Source organism: Taudactylus pleione, unplaced genomic scaffold (assembly GCF_031769625.1).
Source record: "Taudactylus pleione unplaced genomic scaffold, aTauple2 ptg000179l, whole genome shotgun sequence".
In the NCBI taxonomy this organism is placed as follows: domain Eukaryota; kingdom Metazoa; phylum Chordata; class Amphibia; order Anura; family Myobatrachidae; genus Taudactylus; species Taudactylus pleione.
In genome coordinates, this window is record NW_028284581.1 from 36,557,402 (window position 1) to 36,576,828 (window position 19,427).

The following is a 19,427-nucleotide window of genomic DNA, read 5'->3' on the forward strand; positions in this document are numbered from 1 at the left end:
TTTATCTTCCTGCTTGGAAGAAGGGCGCCTGGCACTCCAGGGCTGCTTCATGGGCTTAGAAGCGGCCTTGCTCGTCGACTGCCTCGGGAAGGACTGACCTTTTGCCTTGCCCTGAACCCGAAAGGACCGAAAAGCAGAGCTCCGTACCTTGGTAGGAGCAGAAGCCGAAGGGAGGAAGGCTGATTTAGACTTAGCCAGAGTGTCCACAATTTTGTCCAAGTCTGGACCAAAAAGCAACTCCCCATTAAAAGGTAAGGCCTCCAGTCCCTTTTTGGAGTCAGCGTCAGCTCTCCAAGACCTCAGCCACAAGGACCGACGCGCCGACACAGGTGCAGCCGACACCCGAGAGGTTAGCAGGCTTGCGTCTAACGATGCTTCCCCAATGTAGGAAGCCGCATCCCTCATTTGACCTATCAACGCTCTCTGGATCTCCGGAGCATCTTCTGGAAAGGTATCCTCCAAAGCATTGGCCCAGCTCTCGATGGCCTTAGCCACCCAAGAGATGGCCATGGACGGACGGGCCACCGCCCCCGAGAGAGAGTAGACAGACTTAAAACAAGTCTCCACCTTCCTGTCCGTGGGATCCTTCAGGGAGGAGATCGACGGCAAAGGCAGCGTAGCGCTTTTAATTAAGCGGGTAACGTGGGAATCCACCGCTGGAGGAGTTTCCCCACTTCCTGCAATGAGCCTCCGGAAACGGATAGTTCGAAGCCAACCGCTTCAGCGGTTGGAACCTCTTGCTGGGCAACTGCCAGGCCCCTGCCATATGATCCGTCAATTGATCGGACAGGGGAAAAACCGTTGAAGCTACCTTGGCCTTTTTAAAATTTGGGTATTTTGACCTGAGGGCGGGCACATCCTCCTCAATGTGAAGGATGGCCCGCACCGCCCTAACCAATGCCGGCACATTAATGGAAGACTTAGCCTCCATCTCCTGGGCCCCGGCATCCGAGTCAGAGTCTTCATGGATCTCCCCGTCATCCGAAGACACGTCCGTGTCCGTGAACTGAGCCGCCAGTGAAGCCGGAACGGAACGCTTGGACGCCCGTGGGGGCAAATCACTGTGCAACATATGTTGAAAAGCCGATGACGAAGCCGCCAGACTCTGAACAGAGCTGGAGAGGACGTCCACCCAAGGCGGGGGCACTGCCTGAGGATACCCCTGAAAAGGTACCATCGACTGCTGCGGCACCGTGGGGGATTGCACGTATACCGGCAAACCCGCATAAGGACCCACAGTCTGAGACCCGGGAGGAGACTGCACCAGACGAGTCACACCCGGGGAACGGGGCATGGTAGGCTGGGGCAACGCCCTAGAAGGGGCCGCAGTCGGGACCGCAAGTCGGTCCGCGATTGACGCCAGCACTTGCGTAAACATTGCCCACGGAGGATCCTGCGCCACCGGGGGTTTAGAGAGTCCAGGTACCAACTGGCACCGCCCGCACAGACCGTCCTGAGACAATTCTGCCCCGTCAACCCCTGCCGAACAGCGTCGGCAGGAAAACAACACAGGAGCCTCGGAGCGCTCATTCCCCTCATCAGACATGACACAAACTTTTTTGCAAAAAAAGTGTCTCACCGAAACGAGGTAAGGCGTATAACACCCACGCACTCCCAAGTATGCAACCCAAACAGCCCACAATATGGTACTGAGGAGCACACCGCAGTATGTGACGGACCTCACAAATACGTAGATTTATATAAGTGAGGTACACAGAAAGAACACCCCTCCCCCACGCACCTGCGGGCCGTAGGAGAAGGAAAGGGATAGGTAAAAAGCTGACAGTAAGTAGAAAATAAGCACAGACAGCAGCACTAGCAAAAGTCACATACCATGCAGAGAAGTTATACTCACTGCACCTTCCGCTACAATCAACCTCCCAGATTCAGTGTCTGGGAGGGCTATAGCGCTGCGAACACTGTCTTTTGCAGGGGGGAGAGGTACGCAGGGGGACTGGTCCACTGGATGCCTGCCTGGGAGCTCTGCGATGCTGCCTGAGGAAGATGGCCGCCGGAGAGCTCTGAGGAGGAGTGGCCGAGTGAGAACAGCCCAGCAACGCCAGCACACATGAGAGAAGGCGCGCTGGGCTGAGGGGAGGAGCGCTGAAGCAGGGAAGGCTGCCTCCCCTGCTAGTACTAAACCCACGGGGAAGCCGGTTCCCCGCCGGTACTTACACCCCGGGGGCCAGCGGACACGCGGGGTATGCCTGAAGAGGGGGAGCCCGCCGCCGGTCTGTCCCCAGAGACCGGCGGCATGAAGACTGCACTTTCCCCGCATGCAGCGCTGACAGCGCTGCACGCGGCTTACCTGGCCCCTTCAGTCCGGCAGCAGTACTTGGGTGGTCCCGGAGCCACGGTAGCACTGACTCCGGGGTCCCGCTGCGATCCCCGGATCAGTACCGGCGTCGCAGCGCCAGCGGGGCTGTTGGAGCGGCAGCATAGACGTCCAGATGGACAGTCTGATGCTGCCGCTCTGAAGACAGTAAAAATAAAATAATAAAATCTTCTTTTTTTTTTTTTTTTAAATAAAGAATAAAGCTTAGGGGCTGCTTGTGCAGCCCCACTGCGCAGGGTGACCCGACTCCGGCCGGGCACCAACTAAAACTGAGGTGCCTGTGGCCGGGGCGGGGTATAGAGGAGGACGGACCCAAGTGCATCCTGGGAGCAGCAAAGCTTTAACTGCGTGGTGCCCATGGATCCAGATCCAGCTATACCCCAAGGTCAACCCTGTGGACCCCCTATGGACCCTGAAGTAGAAATGGGGTACTATTGGCAGAGCTCTGTATCTGAGGAGCTATATGATTGGTGCTGTCAGTGCTGGGTGACATGTTAAAAGACACGGATGGAGCAACCTGTGAAATTGAACCTGGGGAGAACACTGCTTTCCCATCAGTAACTGGTGGTTAGCAGCAAAGATCAAAGTGCTTATTCAGGTGAGCAGATTTCTCCAGATAGAGATCAGACACAGAAGAAGCTCAGCGTACAGGGATTAGTGATCTCTACACAATGCTTTATGGAAGACAGAGTAGTAAAATGGTACAAGCAACATTTTTCTTAGTACATGTTTCTTCCAATACCAAACCAAAAAAAAGCAGAGGAGCTGGGATGATAGCTGGGAAAGAATCTAACAAGCATCATGACCTATTAGCAAACTGGTCCGCATGAGGGAAACGGGGCCCAAACAATGTAATATAGCACTCATCTGGGTTTTATCATTATTACCTACACTCTACATGGCATATGTAACGTTATAAAGTGCATTTATAGCTTCATTTCGTCCTGTACAGAAAGGGAGGGGAAGACACTTCATTAGAGAGAATATATATTTTATATATATACATACACACATATACATATATATATATATATACATACATACACACACACACACACACACATATATATATATATATACATATGTATACACACACATAAATTGTGTGCACATGTAGTGCTTCAGAGAAGCTTATACCACACAATTATACATACAAATCTAATAGGGCATACCTGTACACACAAGTTTATGTATTCTGCCTTTCTTCCACTTTAGTAAATCTCCACCTTTTCCACAGCCCAGATCCAGCACACTGATGTTCCCATGTTTCTTCTTTTGTACTTTTTCTAAAAACTCACCTGTAAAAAATAAATAAAATAAATATGTTGTTATCTATACATACTTGCAGTATAAACTAAAGTCCCTGGTAGGCATCTGTCAGTTGGTTTGGCCAACTCTCGAGAACAACTGAACAGATTTTGATGCATTTTTCACTATTCTATAGAGCATTTGTCGAGGAAGGTTTAAGTGTATGAAACATTAAATGACAAACAGAAGTCCATAGGGTCCACCGGGAGACCTTGGGGTGTAGGTGGTGGTTGAGGACCGGGTACCACACAGTTAAAGCTTTCAGCTCCTAGGATGCACTGGTCCAACCCCCTATACCATGCCCCCAAGCCACCTCAGTTCGTGACAAGCCAAAGACTGGAGGAGAAGAGAGAAGGAAGACTGGCACACCCAAGAATCACACTCTCACGTAGAAGGAGACAGAAACCGGTGACCAAAAACATAGCCCATATGAAGCCAGGTGCGTCAGGACGGGTGCCCTGTGGACCCTATAAACTTCGAAGAAAGTTAACAAAGGTAAGTTACCATAACTTTCTTCTTCAGGGTCCATAGGGCTCCACAGGGAGACCTTGGGGATGTCCCAAAGCAGTCATTTAAGGGTGGGGCGCTCCTGAGCTGAGGAGAATCCGGCACCCAAATGAAGCATCCTGAGGAGGTAAATGTAACAAAGGCATAAAACCTCTGAAATTTATGGACAGAGGACCAGGTGGCCGCCTTACAAATCTGTTCACCTAAGGCACTACGGCGAGCGGCCTATGAAGGACCCATTGAGCGAGTACAGTGAGCAGTAACAGCAGCCGGTACAGGAAGGCCTGTCTGCGTGTAAGCCTTTGGGATAGACATTCACTAGATGGCTTCGCATGACTATTTGTTGGCTGGCCACCCCTTCTTGTGAAATACAGAGAGCACAAATAAGGAGTCTGATCTCCAAAGGGAACTGGTACGGTCCACGTATATACTGAGGGCACGGACCACATCCAAGAAGTCCTCACCTGCCGATAGGTCTGGTGATTGAAAGGCCGGGACTACAATTTCCACACTAATGTGGAAACTAATAACTACTTTAGGAAGGAAACCAGGGAGAGTCTGAAGCACAGCCCTGTCCTGATGGAATATCAGAAATGGAGAGCACCCCTAGAGCAGACGCCATAGCTAGAAGAGTCTTCGCTGTGAGCCACTTGAGTTCCAAAGAATCCAGGTGTTCAAATGAAGGGCAAGAAGCACTACTGTCAAATCCCATGGAGCCACTGGAGGGACAAAGGGAGGTTGTATGCGGAGGACACCCTGGAGGGAGGTGTGGACTTCCGGAAGTGGAGCAAGTCTACGCTGGAACCAAATGGATAGAGCAGAGACATGCACTTTCTCTGAGGTCAGGCAGAGTCCAAGGTCCAATCCAGCTTGAAGGAAGGCCAGGACTCTGGAAATCCTAAACACTTGGGGGGTCGTAGCTTCTGGTACGACACCATTGGAAATATGTATGCCACACCCTGTGGTAGATCCAAGCAGAGGCTGGCTAACATGCTCTGAGAATAGTTTTCACTACATAGTTAGAGAATCCTTTGGACCTCAGAAGGGATCTCTCAAGAGCAACGCCATCAAAGAAAAAACGACCCAGGTGCGGTAAACTGCAAGGACCCTGAGACAACAGGTCCGGTCGTTGAGTATCAATGACGTCTGGGCCAACCTGGAGCCACCAGCAGGACAGTGCCTCAGTCTTGTTTGAACTTCCAAAGAACTCGAGGAAGAAGGGAGACTGGAGAGAACAGGTACGCAAACTGGAAGGTCCACTTCACTGATAATGAGTCTACAAAAGGTTGCCTCGGCTTCTCTTGTTCTGGACTTGTACACTGGCAGTTTGCGATTGTGTCGGGAGGCCATGAGGTTCACCTCTGGGATGCCCCATCTGCTCACTAGGAATTGAAAAACCTCTTGGTGAAGAGACCATCATTCCCCGGGATGCACGTCGTATCAGCTGAGGAAGTCTGCTTCCCAATTGAGAACTCCCGGGAATGAACACCGCAGAGATGGCCGGGAGGTGACCCTCGGCCCATGTCAGAATGCGTGACATTTCTGTCAATGCTGCCCGACTTAGAGTGCCTCCTTGATGGATGATGTAAGCCACTGTTGTGGCATTGTCGGACTGTACCTGTACAGGTTTTCTGTGAAGTATGTGCTGGGCCAGGTTGAGGGCTCTGTAGACAGCTCAAAGTTCCAATATGCTCATTGGCAGGGTTGATTCGAGCGATGTATAACAGTCCCGAAAGGAGCGTGGACCGGTCACTGCGCCCTAGCCCGGGAGACTGGCACTCGTTCGGATTACCCAGTTCGGGAACCAAAAGGGGCGACCCTTGGTTGGAAGAGATGTCTGTAACCACCAAGATAAGAGACAGACGCACCTCTGGAGAGGGCACCATTGTCTGATCTTTGATCAGATGGTGGGAACCTGTTCCACCTGGAGAGGATCAGCCTTTACAAAGGCCTGGAATGGAACGGAGCATTTTCCACCATGTCGAAGGTGGCCACCATGTATCCCAGAACCTGCATTGTTGAGTGGATCGACACTCAGCGACTGTGGAGACATCTACGCACTCGTAGCTGAAGTGTGGAGATCTTGTCTGATGTCAGAAATATCTGATCCTGAGAATCCAGAAGACTCCCAGATGAATCACTCTCTGTGAGGGATTCAGGGAGGACTTTTTCCAGTTGATTAACCATCCGCGCTTGTGCAGGAAGGCAATGGTTAACTATAGACAGCTGTGAAGCACTTCTGGGGACCCTGCTAGGAGGAGGAGGTCGTCCAGGTATGGAAACAGTCGGACACCCTGACCATTCAGGAGGGCCCGCCCTGATAGCCATAATTTTGGTTAATACCCATGGAGCTGTGGAAAGTCCAAAGGGCAGAGCCTGGAATTGGAAGTAGTATAGCAAACCGGAGATATCGCTGATGTGAGGGCACTATAGGTACGCGTCCTGAATATCCAGAGATACTATAAAGTCCCCAGGCTCCATAGCTAGGATGATGGAGTGTATGGTTACCATCCTGAACTTTGGCACCCGTAGGAATTTGTTTAAGTATCTGAGGTTGAGGATAGGCCGATGAGACCTATTCGGCTTCTGAACCAGAGAGAGTAGAATAATAATAACCAGTCCCTCACTGAGATAGTGGGACTGGCATAATTACCCCTGCTTGCAGCAAGGACTGCATGGCTTTCTAGATTTGTAAGACCTTGTTCAGGTCTGAATGAGGGCCTGTGTAGAAAAACTGGTGGGGAGACAGTCGAGAAATGAGAGGGCGTACCCATTTGTGACCACTTCTCTTACTAAAGTATCTGTGGTGTTTTGACACCAGTACTGGGTGAGCTGAAGAAGTCGGCCTCCCACACTGGGATATCCAAGAGGGAGTCCCGTCAGGCTGGGGGTTCATCCTCTGGCTTTGAAGCAGGGCGTCTGGTGTTCCAGGTCCGCTTGGTCCTGGATTTGGTGGCTCTATTGGAAGCAGACTGCCTAGGAAAGGACTGACCTTTAGGCTTTCCTAGGCCTAGTAGAAGTAGTTACAATCTTGTCAAGGTCTGTGCCCAACAAGATCTCCCCAGTGTAGGGTAACCCCTCTAGGCCTTTCTTGGAAGCCACATTAGCCTTCCATGAGCGTAGCCACAGGGTACGGCGGGTAGACAGAGCTGCGGCCGAGACTCTGGAGGTTAGGACACTGGCATCTAATGTCGCTTTTCCAAAATAGGAAGCTGCATCTCTAATGTGAGCACCAAAAGACATTTGATCCCTAGAAGCATCTGAAGGAAAAGAGTCTTCAAGTTTGTCAGCCCAGCCCTCTATAGCTTTAGCCACCCATGCAATAGCCATGGTTGGACGGGCAACAGTCCCTGAAAAAGAGTATATAGATTTCAGGCAAGTTTCTAATTTCTATGCGTAGGATCCTTCAAGGAAGTACTGTAGGAATACGCAACGTATAGCTTTTAATTAAACGCGCAACATGTGAATCCACCACAGGGGGCGTTTCCCATTTTGCACAATGAGCCACAGGAAAAAAGTAACAGGTGGTCAGTATGAAACCTCGTGATTGCCAAGCTGCAGCCATGAGTTCAGCTAGATGATCCGATAGAGGGAATTCTGCTGAAGCTACTTTCTGTTTAAACAGAGGGTGCTTGGATTCAGGGGCTGGCTGGTCATCTTCTATTAATAAGATGGATCTGACAGCTCGCATCAAGGCAGGAATAACAATTTATAACGGACTCTCATCCTCCTCTGGGGGGGGGGGGGAGGGGGGGGGGGGGGGGGAGTCAGGGTTAGCGAAATCAGCATCTGTGCGTGGACTGGGACGACAACACAGGATGTGTAAAGGGTTTCCCACCTCGCAACATGGATTGAAAGGCATTACATTTAGCCATCAGACTCTGGCCCTGATTCAGAGCCGCTCGCTCTGAATCAGGGCTGGCCCTCTGGTTTTTAGAGCAGCCTCCTGGCCGCTCGCATAGCTGTGGGTGACCACCCACAGCTATAGCGAGCGGCCAGGAAGATGGTCGCGATGGTAAAGACCATCGGGCTTGATACGAGACCCTTGTGGTAGGGTCTCGTTGCCGCAAGCCCTGGAGAGCTTTCGGCTCTATCAGAGCCGAGAGCACTCCCACTGACATCACTTGTGATGTCAGTGGGGCCGGCCCCAGACGGTAGGCGGTCTCACTCACCATCGACAGCAAGCATCCTTTGTAGCGAGACCCATAGCGACTGCTTGGCCTTCGCTATGCGGGTCTCACGCATGCGCCAATGGAGCCGGCTCCCTCGTGCGCATTCGCACTTGGCCAACATCGACCCGCTTGCGAGCACTCAGCGCTCGCGAGCGCGTCTGAATCAGGCCCTCTGTACAGAGTTAGAGAGTACGTCTAACCATGGTGGGGTTACAGGAGGTACCTGTATCGCCTGAACCTGGTGTAACAACCCCAAAGGGGGCATTACGTTCCTGCTGTGATAATCCCCTCGGGGAATTACAGCCGGATACGCTGGGCGGTCCGTAACAGTGGCCAGTACCTGAACAAAGAAGCCCAGGTTTTAAGATTAAATAGTGTGGGGTGCCCTCCTTCACACTAATAAATCAAGCTCTTCCTCTAGTGATGCATGGGGCAGCACCACAAAAGTAAAAAAAAAAAAAAAAAAAAAGACTGCACTCCCAGTTGGCATAAGGTGGTGTTTAAATGGACAAAAACATCACTACAGAAATACTCTTTCTGTACTGATATTTTTGTCAGTTTAAACACCTTTATATTATGCCAACTGGGAGTGCCGCTTTTTTTTTGCTTTAGTAGTGCTACCATGCATCACTAGAGGAGCTTGTACACACACACACACACTTCCAGAGAGGTCCACACTCACATTTTGATAATCCAGTTTGCTGGGGCAGCTACCCATATAGGACGCTCAAAAAGGGTCCTTGCAAAGATAAAGTAAAAATAACAGGGGTGCACTAACCAGTCTTCATAGAAACATAATTTTTTTTTATTCCATACAAAAAGTGCAATTTATCGCATCATCAACGTTTCAGTAATATGCCTGTCCCTTTGTCCAAAGGTCCAGGCATAGGACTGAAACGTAGATGCTTGTCACCAGGCTTGGCAGCTGGACGCCTCGCACGCCTCGCACTCCAAGCTTGTTTCTTAGGCTTAGTAGTTTTCTTGGTGGTTGACGGCTTAGGAAAGGACTAGGTTCTAACCTTACCTGGGGCTCAATAGGTCCGAAAGGACGAAGTCCAAGACCCCGAGGGAGCAGGAGCAGAAGGCAGGCAAGCTGACTTAGCGGCTGCCAGCGTAGCCACAAGTTTGTCCAAATCAGGGCCAAACAGGACCATACCATTATAGGGTAAACACTCCAAGCCGAATAATAACACCTGCACTAAAAAGCACTTACTGGTCAACTACGTAGACTTAGCGTCTGGTAGGACAAAAGTGCTACATTCACTGACCACCGTCCAGGAGAGGTATGTAGCGGGACCTGAGCTCTGCACCGCCTGCTGCGATTTGCGACTTCGAGACAGGAGAAAATGGTTGCCGGAGATCTGTGGGGCCGTTCCGGAGGAAGCTTCCACAGCCCAGCCAGACGGCGGTGGAAAGGCGCGCTGTGCAGTGGGGAGGAGCCAGCTGTTTGGCCAGGGGAGGCAGCCTTCCCTGTCTGTATTTAACCCCTGGGACGCTGGAGCGATCCGCAGAACTCCAGCCTAATGTCCCTGGTGGCCTAGTGGGGGCGCAGGACTCAGTGCATGGCCCCACTTGCAGTCATCCCCAGCCCTGGGGGAAAAAAGACAGACTCGGCGCACACCAGCGCGGTGACACGAAGATTACCTGTGTCCCCGTAGCGCGCGGCCACAGTCCAGGAATCCTCCGGGGTCCCTGCTAGCCAAGACCCCAGAGGTGACGGAGCGGTAGCGCGGACGTCCCCTGGAATGTCCGCACTGCCACTATTGTGAAGAAAACTTTTCAAAATAAAAAAATCTTCAGGGGCTGTGCTAACAGCTGCTCTGCGCGTCAATGACCCGACTCCGGCCGGGGACCCAACAAAACTGAGGTGCCTCTGGCCCAGGGGCGGGGTATAGAGGGAGACCCACATCCTGGGAGAATTTTTTTTTTTACTGCGTATGGTGCCCGGATGACTCTGCATCACCTATAACCCAAGGTCACCCTGTGGCCCCTGAAGTAGAAAATAAAAAAATATATATATATCCCATATCAAAACCTCCTCACTTAAGCCTGCAGCCCAAAACTTGCTTGATACCAGTATGGGGGGCAGATGCCTGTTACTCCTGCCTTTGCTAGACATAGCTGCAGAGTAAATGGCACACAATATGGCACTGGGTATAATGCAACCACCGTGTAAGTAGGATACTAGTATGAAGCAATATACTGGTCCTATCTTATGCCTGGGTAAGCTGCAGGAGCACACGCAGCCCAAATATGGCACAGTGCAACGAATGTATGACAAAACCTCACAAATACTTTGTTCTATAAATGTGAGGCACAGGAAAACTCCCCGAATATACCAGTATGTAAGGTAATAGTCCGAGAAAAAAATACCACTGGTCCAGACTGATGCTTGGATAAGCTGCAGGAGCCCACTGCCTAAGTATGCGACACACTGGTCCTGTCTGACACTTTGGTAAGCTGCAGGAGCCCTTTGCCTAAATATGGCACAGTGCTGCACACAACAGTATGTGTCAGACCGCACAAATATCTCATATATGGGATACACCTGTATTAGGGTAGAATTAGAGGTATAGATATATGCTGACAGTTAGGAAACAAAGACACAGACAGGCAGCGCTAGCATAAGTCACATACAATGCAGAAAGTATAGTGCAACGTGCCACTACAATCAACTGTCCAGATTCAGTGTCTGGGAAGGCTATAGTGCTGCATACACAAACCCAAGGGAGAGGTATGCAGGGGGACTAGACCACACGCTGGCCTAAGATCTGCGAGTTCATCATTCAAGAAAATGGCCGACGGATAGCTGAGGGGGCGTGGCCACAGGAGGAAACCGCTCAGCAAAGCAAGACCGCAGTGGAAAGGGGCGCTGAGCTGAGGGGAGGAGCCGCTACAACAGGGAAGGCTGCCTCTCCTGGCTGGCAATTAACCCCCGGGACGCTGGCTCCCTTACCAACTACAAGTCCCTGGTGGTCTAGTTGAGTGCAGGGTATTATGTGCCTGCTTCCACAGGTAGGACTGCTTGATACGCGGATCACCGTAAGCGGTGACCCGCTCTTACTTGTCCCCGTACGTACGTCCGCAGTCCAGAATGTCCCGCGGGGCCCGGCTAGCACAGACCCCACCAAGATCGGTACTGGCGTTGCTGTACCGGCAGGGTGACGGAGCGGCAGTGCAGACATCCTATGGACAGTCTGCTGCTGCACGCTCTGATGGAAGAAAAAACTACCAAAAGAACAAAATAAAATCAGCTTTGGGGCTGCTAAACAGCCCCCCTGCATAAACAGTGACCCGACTCCGGCCGGGCACCAACTATAACCGAGGTGCCTCTGGCTCTGGGGCAGTGTATAGGGAGGATGGACCAATGCATCCTGGGAGCAAACGCTTTAACGGCGTGGTGCCCAGGATCCAGATCCAATCTGCACCCCAAAGTCTCCCTGTGGAGCCTATGGACCCTGAAGAAGAAAAATGCGTTAAGGAAAGTAGCTCTATTCCTCCGAACAGTACATTGCAACTTGAGAGCTGCAGTGGCTATAGTGTATAATCTGATGTACACAGATGATCACTTTAATTGGTAAAATATATAAAGTGGAGAGAACCCACTACAGTTTTCCTTGTTGCTTCAGAGCCAGGCACACTCACTATTCCAAAGTAACAGTATATACAGGTTGAGTATCCCATATCCAAATATTCCGAAATACGGAATATTCCAAAATACGGAATATTTTTTCCATGACAGAGTGAAATTTTTGATTTTTGATGGTTCAATGTTCACAAACTTTGTTAAAGGCACTATATTATTAAAAATAAAGTATAAAATCACCTATAGACTGTGTGTATAAGGTGTATATGAAAAATTAATTTCATGTATGTACACAAACTTTGTTTGAGCCACAAAATTATTGAAAGTATTGTATAAAATGACCTTCAGGCTGTGTGTATATAACACAAATGCATTCTGTGTTTAGATTTGGGCCCTATTACTAAGACATTTCATTATGATATACAAATATTCCAAAATACGGAATATTCCGATATCTAAAATATCCTTGGTCCCAAGCATTTTGGATATGGGAGACTCAACCTGTATCACACTCATATACAGAAGAGTATAAACCAGGATCTCTCCTAAGGATTCTGATGTGGCCCTTATGTACTTTATTGATCCACCTATGTTGCGCATACACAGATAAAATGCCTGCCAGACATTTTATCTGACAAGCAGAAACCCATCAGATATCGCGGCCATACACAGATATTTCACAATGTATGAGCACAATATCTGCGTTCCTCCCAAGTGAAGTAACAGGGTAAATGTCTTGCATACACTGCCAGATGCGGCTGACTAACAGATCCTTTGGACATGTTAGACTATTTTGCATTGCCAACAGACCGATACTGATTGGTCTTGGATATACATTGTTCAATCATTGGCTCAGATGATTATCGGCTGATCAAGACGATAATTAGACAATGCATGCCAGCTACAGAGACTATTTAAATATCAGAAGTTTCTGTTTGATTATTTTATCATTTAATAAATGCTTCAGTCTAGTCTAAATACCTGAACCACACAGATATGCAGCTGAAACTGCTCCATAGGCTATATCTTATCCCTAATAACAAGAGATATGGTAAGAACTTACCTTTGTTATCTCTGTTTCTACGAAGTCCATAGGGTCCACAGGGTTGACCTTGGGGTATAGCTGGATATGGATCCACGGGCACCACGCAGTTAAAGCTTTGCTGCTCCCAGGATGCACTTGGGTCCGTTCTCCTCTATACCCCGCCCCCGGCCACAGGCACCTCAGTTGGTAAGCAGCTAAGGCCGGAGGAGGAGACTAAACAGAGAGAAGGAAGACTGGAACACACAAGAAACCATACTCACAGAAATGGGAGACGGAAAACCGGAGACCAGCCACACAGCCCATTTGAAGCCAGGTGCGGCAGGGCGGGCGCCCTGTGGACCCTATGGACTTCGTAGAAACAGAGATAACAAAGGTAAGTTCTTACCATATCTCTTGTTTTCTACTTCAGGGTCCATAGGGGGTCCACAGGGTTGACCTTGGGGATGTCCCAAAGCAGTTCAACTAAGGGCGGGGACGCTCCTGTGCTGAAAGGAGTACCCGGCGCCCAAAGGATGCATCCTGAGAGGCGAAGGTGTCAAACGCATAGAACCTCAAAAACGTTTGAATTGAAGACCAAGTGGCCGCCTTACACAGCTGAACAGCGGAGGCTCCACGTCTAGCAGCCCAAGAGGGACCCACAGAACGAGTGGAATGAGTCTTAACAGAGGCTGGCACAGGTAAACCCTCCTGTGCATAAGCCTCACAAATAACAGAACGAAGCCAACGGGCTAACGTTTGCTTGTTGGCAGGCCAACCCCTCTTGTGAAAACCGAAGAGGACAAACAATGAATCCGACTTCCTAGCCGAAGCAGTCCGGTCCACATAGATTCTAAGAACTTTGAGACCACTTTGGGCAAAAACTCAGGACGAGTGCGGAGCACCGCTCTATCCTGATGAAAAATCAGAAAAGGAGGGCGACAGGAAAGCGCCCCCAACTCTGACACCCTCCTGGCAGAAGCAATTGCTAGGAGAAAAACGGTCTTGAACGTCAGCCACTTGAGGTCCACCACCTCAAGAGGCTCAAAAGGAGGACCCTGCAAGACCCGTAGCACCACCGCCAAGTCCCAAGGAGCCACAGGAGGCACGAAGGGAGGCTGTATACTGAGGACACCCTGGAAAAAGGTGTGAACATCCGGTAGTGTAGCACCTTCAGAGAGGCCAGGCGTAAGCCGAGGTCCAAACCTGATTGAAGGAACTCCAAGATTCTGGAAACCCGGAACACCTGAGGATCATAGTTTCTGGATTCACACCACTGAAAGTAAGTGCGCCACACCCTGTGGTAAATCCGTGCGGAGGCAGGCTTGCGTGCGTGCCCTAAGCATGGTACCAATGACTGAACTGGAGAAACCCCTAGACCTCAAGACGGCTGTCTCAAGAGCCACGCCGTCAAAGACAGCCGACCCAGATCAGGGTAAAGGCAGGGCCCTTGAGACAACAGGTCCCGACGCTGAGGAAGAAGGTACGGAGCGTCGATGGAGAGACACCTCAGATCGGAGTACCAAGGACGTCTGGGCCACGCCGGAGCAACCAGCACGAGCGTGCCGCCGTCCTGCTTGAATTTCCGCAGAACCCGAGGAAGCAGGGATATCGGAGGAAACATATACGCCAGGTGAAACGTCCATTTCACCGACAGCGTGTCTAGCAGACTGGCGCCTGCGTCTCTTGTCCTTGACCCGTAAACGGGCAACTTGTGATTGTGACGGGAGGCCATCAAGTCCAGCTCCGGCAGCTCTCACCTGTCCACGAGTAGCTGAAACACCTCTGGGTGAAGCGACCATTACCCGGGATGCACGTCGTGACGGCTGAGGAAGTCCGCCTCCCAATTGAGGACTCAGGGAATGAAGACTGCCGAGATCGCTGGAATGTGACACTCCGCCCAAGCAAGGATGCGAGACACCTCCGACATCGCTGCCCGACTTAGAGTTCCTCCTTGGTGGTTGATATACGCCACCGGTGGCGGCGTTGTCGGACTGCACCTGAATCGCCCTTCCGTGAAGAGCGGGACCGGACGACTGCAGGGCCCGATAAACCGCCCGCAGTTCCAGAATGTTGATGGGAAGAAGAGCTTTTTCCGCAGACCAACGACCCTGAAGTGACAACGAGCCGGTCACTGCCCCCCAACCCCGAAGACTGGCATCCGTCGTGAGCAGGACCCAGTCCGGGATCCAAAAGGGGCGCCCCTCGACCAGATGAGCTGTCTGAAGCCACCAAGCCAAAGACTGCCGAACCTCCGGGGACAACAACAGCAACTGAGAGCGGATCCGGTGAGGTAACCCGTTCCATTCCGATAGAATCAGCCCCTGCAGAGGCCGGGAATGGAACTGAGCAAATTCCACCATGTCGAATGTTGACACCATGGAGCCCAAAACCCTCATAGCCGAATGGACCGACAGGCGGCAACGGCTCAGGCAACTGTGTATCCTCACCTGCAGGGAGGAGACCTTCTCCGGGGTCAGGAAGATCCTTTGCTGACGAGAATCCAGCAGGGCTCCCAAATGAACCATCCGCTGAGATGGAATCAGGGAGGACTTTTTCCAATTTATCAGCCACCCGTGCGCTTGCAGGCAAGCGACCGTCAAGTGGAGATGATGAAGCAGTACCTCCGGGGAACTCGCCAGCAACAGGAGGTCGTCCAGATACGGTAGTAGCCGTACATTCTGGTTCCGAAGATGTGCGGCCATGACCGCCATAATCTTCGTGAACACCCTCGGTGCCGTGGAGAGACCAAAGGGTAGCGCCCGGAACTGGTAATGGTGTTGAAGGATAGCGAACCTCAGATACCGCTGGTGCGAAGGTGCTATCGGAACATGGAGGTAGGCGTCCTGGATATCCAGGGACACCATGTAATCCCCCGGTTCCATCGCCAGAATGATGGAACGTAACGTTTCCATCCTGAACTTGGGAACTCTGAGGAATTTGTTCAGAGACTTCAAGTTGAGGATAGGGAGATGAGAACCATTGGGTTTCCGCACCAGAAACAGAGAAGAATAGTACCCCGTCCCTCGTTGTAATTGAGGAACGGGAACAATGACCCCTGCTGTCAGCAAGGACTCTATAGCTTCCTGAATCTGTAAAGACTTGGTCGTATCCTGAGAAGGACTCGTGCAGAAAAACTGGTGGGGCGGTCTGTGCCGAAAAGACAGGGCGTACCCCTGGGAGACCACTTCTCGAACCCAGGCATCCGTGGTGGTATTGTGCCAGCACTGGGCAAATAGAAGAAGTCGGCCTCCCACTCTGGGGTCCCCCAGAGGGAGGCCCGTCCCATCAGGCAGAAGGTTTATCTTCCTGCTTGGAAGAAGGGTGCCTGGCACTCCAGGGCTGCTTCATGGGCTTAGAAGCGGCCTTGGTCGTCGACTGCCTCGGGAAGGACTGACCTTTTGCCTTGCCCTGAACCCGAAAGGACCGAAAAGCAGAGCTCCGTACCTTGGTAGGAGCAGAAGCCGAAGGGAGGAAGGCTGATTTAGACTTAGCCAGAGTGTCCACAATTTTGTCCAAGTCTGGACCAAAAAGCAACTCCCCATTAAAAGGTAAGGCCTCCAGTCCCTTTTTGGAGTCAGCGTCAGCTCTCCAAGACCTCAGCCACAAGGACCGACGCGCCGACAAAGCTGCAGCCGACACCAGTGAGGTTAGCAGGCTTGCGTCTAACGAAGCTTCCCCAAAGTAGGAAGCCAAATCCCTCATTTGACCTATCAATGCTCTCTGGATCTCTGGATCTCCGGAGCATCTTCCGGAAAGGTATCCTCCAAAGCATTGGCCCAGCTCTCGATGGCCTTAGCCACCCAAGAGATGGCCATGGACGGACGGACCACCACCCCCGAGAGAGAGTAGACAGACTTAAAACAAGTCTCCACCTTCCTGTCCGTGGGATCTTTCAGGGAGGAGATCGACGGCAAAGGCAGCGTAGCGCTTTTAATTAAGCGGGTAACGTGGGAATCCACCGCTGGAGGAGTTTCCCACTTCCTGCAATAAGCCTCCGGAAATGGATAGTTCGAAGCCAACCGCTTCTGCGGTTGGAACCTCTTGCTGGGCAACTGCCAGGCCCCTGCCATATGATCCGTCAATTGATCGGACAGGGGAAAAACCGTCGAAGCTACCTTGGCCTTTTTAAAATTTGGGTATTTTGACCTGGGGGCAGGCACATCCTCCTCAATGTGAAGGATGGCCCGCACCGCCCTAACCAATGCCGGCACATTAATGGAAGACTTAGCCTCCATCTCCTGGGCCCCGGCATCCGAGTCAGAGTCTTCATGGATCTCCCCGTCATCCGAAGACACGTCCGTGTCCGTGAACTGAGCCGCCAGTGAAGCCGGAACGGAACGCTTGGACGCCCGTGGGGGCAAATCACTGTGCAACATATGTTGAAAAGCCGATGACGAAGCCGCCAGACTCTGAACAGAGCTGGAGAGGACGTCCACCCAAGGCGGGGGTACTGCCTGAGGATACCCCTGAAAAGGTACCATCGACTGCTGCGGCACCGTGGGGGATTGCACGTACACTGGCAAACCCGCATAAGGACCCACAGTCTGAGACCCGGGAGGAGACTGCACCAGACGAGTCACACCCAGGGAACGGGGCGTGGTAGGCTGGGGCAACGCCCTAGAAGGGGCCGCAGTCGGGACCGCAAGTCGGTCCGCGATTGACGGCAGCACTTGCGTAAACATTGCCCACGGAGGATCCTGCGCCACCGGGGGTTTAGAGGGTCCAGGTACCAACTGGCACCGCCCGCGCAGACCGTCCTGAGACAAATCTGCCCCGTCAACCCCTGCCGAACAGCGTCGGCAGGAAAACAACACAGGAGCCTCGGAGCGCTCATTCCCCTCATCAGACATGACACAAAAACTTTTTTGCAATAAAAGTGTCTCACCGAAACGAGGTAAGGCGTATAACACCCACGCACTCCCAAGTATGCAACCCAAACAGCCCACAATATGGTACTGAGGAGCACACCGCAGTATGTGACGGACCTCACAAATACGTAAATTTATATAAGTGAGGTACACAGAAAGAACACCCCCTCCCCCACGCACCTGCGGGCCGTAGGAGAAGGAAAGGGATAGGTAAAAAGCTGACAGTAAGTAGAAAATAAGCACAGACAGTAGCACTAGCAAAAGTCACATACCATGCAGAGAAGTATTACGCACTGCACCTTCCGCTACAATCAACCTCCCAGATTCAGTGTCTGGGAGGGCTATAGTGCTGTGAACACTGTCCTTTGCAGGGGGAGAGGTACGCAGGGGGACTGGTCCACTGGATGCCTGCCTGGGAGCTCTGCGATGCTGCCTGAAGATGGCCGCCGGAGAGCTCTGAGGAGGAGTGGCCAGAAGATAACAGCCCAGCGACGCCAGCACACATGAGAGAAGGCGCGCTGGGCTGAGGGGAGGAGCGCTGAAGCAGGGAAGGCTGCCTCCCCTGCTAGTACTAAACCCCCGGGGAAGCCGGTTCCCCGCCGGTACTTACACCCCGGGGGCCAGCGGTCACGCGGGGTATGCCTGAAGAGGGGGACCCCGCCGCCGCTACTAGCGCCGCCGGTCTGTCCCCAGAGACCGGCGGCATGAAGACTGCATTATCCCCACATGCAGCGCTGACAGCGCTGCACGCGGCTTACCTGGCCCCTTCAGTCCGGCAGCAGTCCTAGGGAGGTCCCAGAGCCACGCTAGTACTGATTCCGGGGTCCCGCTGCGATCCCCGTGTCAGTACTCCGGGCCGGGCACCAACTAAAACTGAGGTGCCTGTGGCCGGGGGTGGGGTATAGAGGAGGACGGACCCAAGTGCATCCTGGGAGCAGCAAAGTTTTAACTGCGTGGTGCCCATGGATCCAGATCCAGCTATACCCCAAGGTCAACCCTGTGGACCCCCTATGGACCCTGAAGTAGAAAAACTGCATTTGTGGCCCCACTGCTCCAAATGTTGCTGGCACAAATGAAGCGTTTTTTAGTATTCCACAGTTTTTGGGACCATCCAGGCATTCCCACATTATAGAAGGAGGTTTTTAAAGACTCACTTTTGGTTCTTAGTATGAATGTGGACTCAGACCTGGGGTTGGCACTCCTCACAATTTATCCCCCTTCTGTCCCCAAGCATAAGCTGTGCATTATGGGTCATATTTTCATGGCAGCCATTGCTCACTATTGGAAGCCTCTTCCCTCACCTAGAGTGCCAAAACTGTATCTAAGCTTTACCATCATTGTGAAATGAAGACTTTGGGAGTTCTGCCCCTCTGCACGGTCCCCATGAAGAGATTCTCCTGGCAAGAGAAGGGTGCAGGCACTTAGATCCATTCCTTAAGGGGCATACAAGCGAGACGATATCTTTGAACGATATTGTTCAACGATATATCGTTCAGTGTGTGTGCAGTGAACAACCAATGATGCGCGTTCCCACTGGACGATAACAAGAGATATGGTAAGAACTTACCTTTGTTATCTCTGTTTCTATGAAGTCCATAGGGTCCACAGGGTTGACCTTGGGGTATAG

The 19,427-nt window shown here is 51.7% G+C and overlaps 1 protein-coding gene across 1 annotated transcript in view; it reads right to left on the reverse strand.

Annotated features, from left to right (window-relative positions):
- RNMT (RNA guanine-7 methyltransferase) overlaps positions 1 to 19,427 on the reverse strand; it is a 116,803-nt gene that overhangs the window by 44,185 nt on the left and 53,191 nt on the right. The window contains exon 7 of the mRNA XM_088475929.1: positions 3,508 to 3,633. Within this exon, the coding sequence (XP_088332055.1) occupies positions 3,508 to 3,633 (126 nt within the window). The remainder of the gene's footprint in view (positions 1 to 3,507; positions 3,634 to 19,427) is intronic.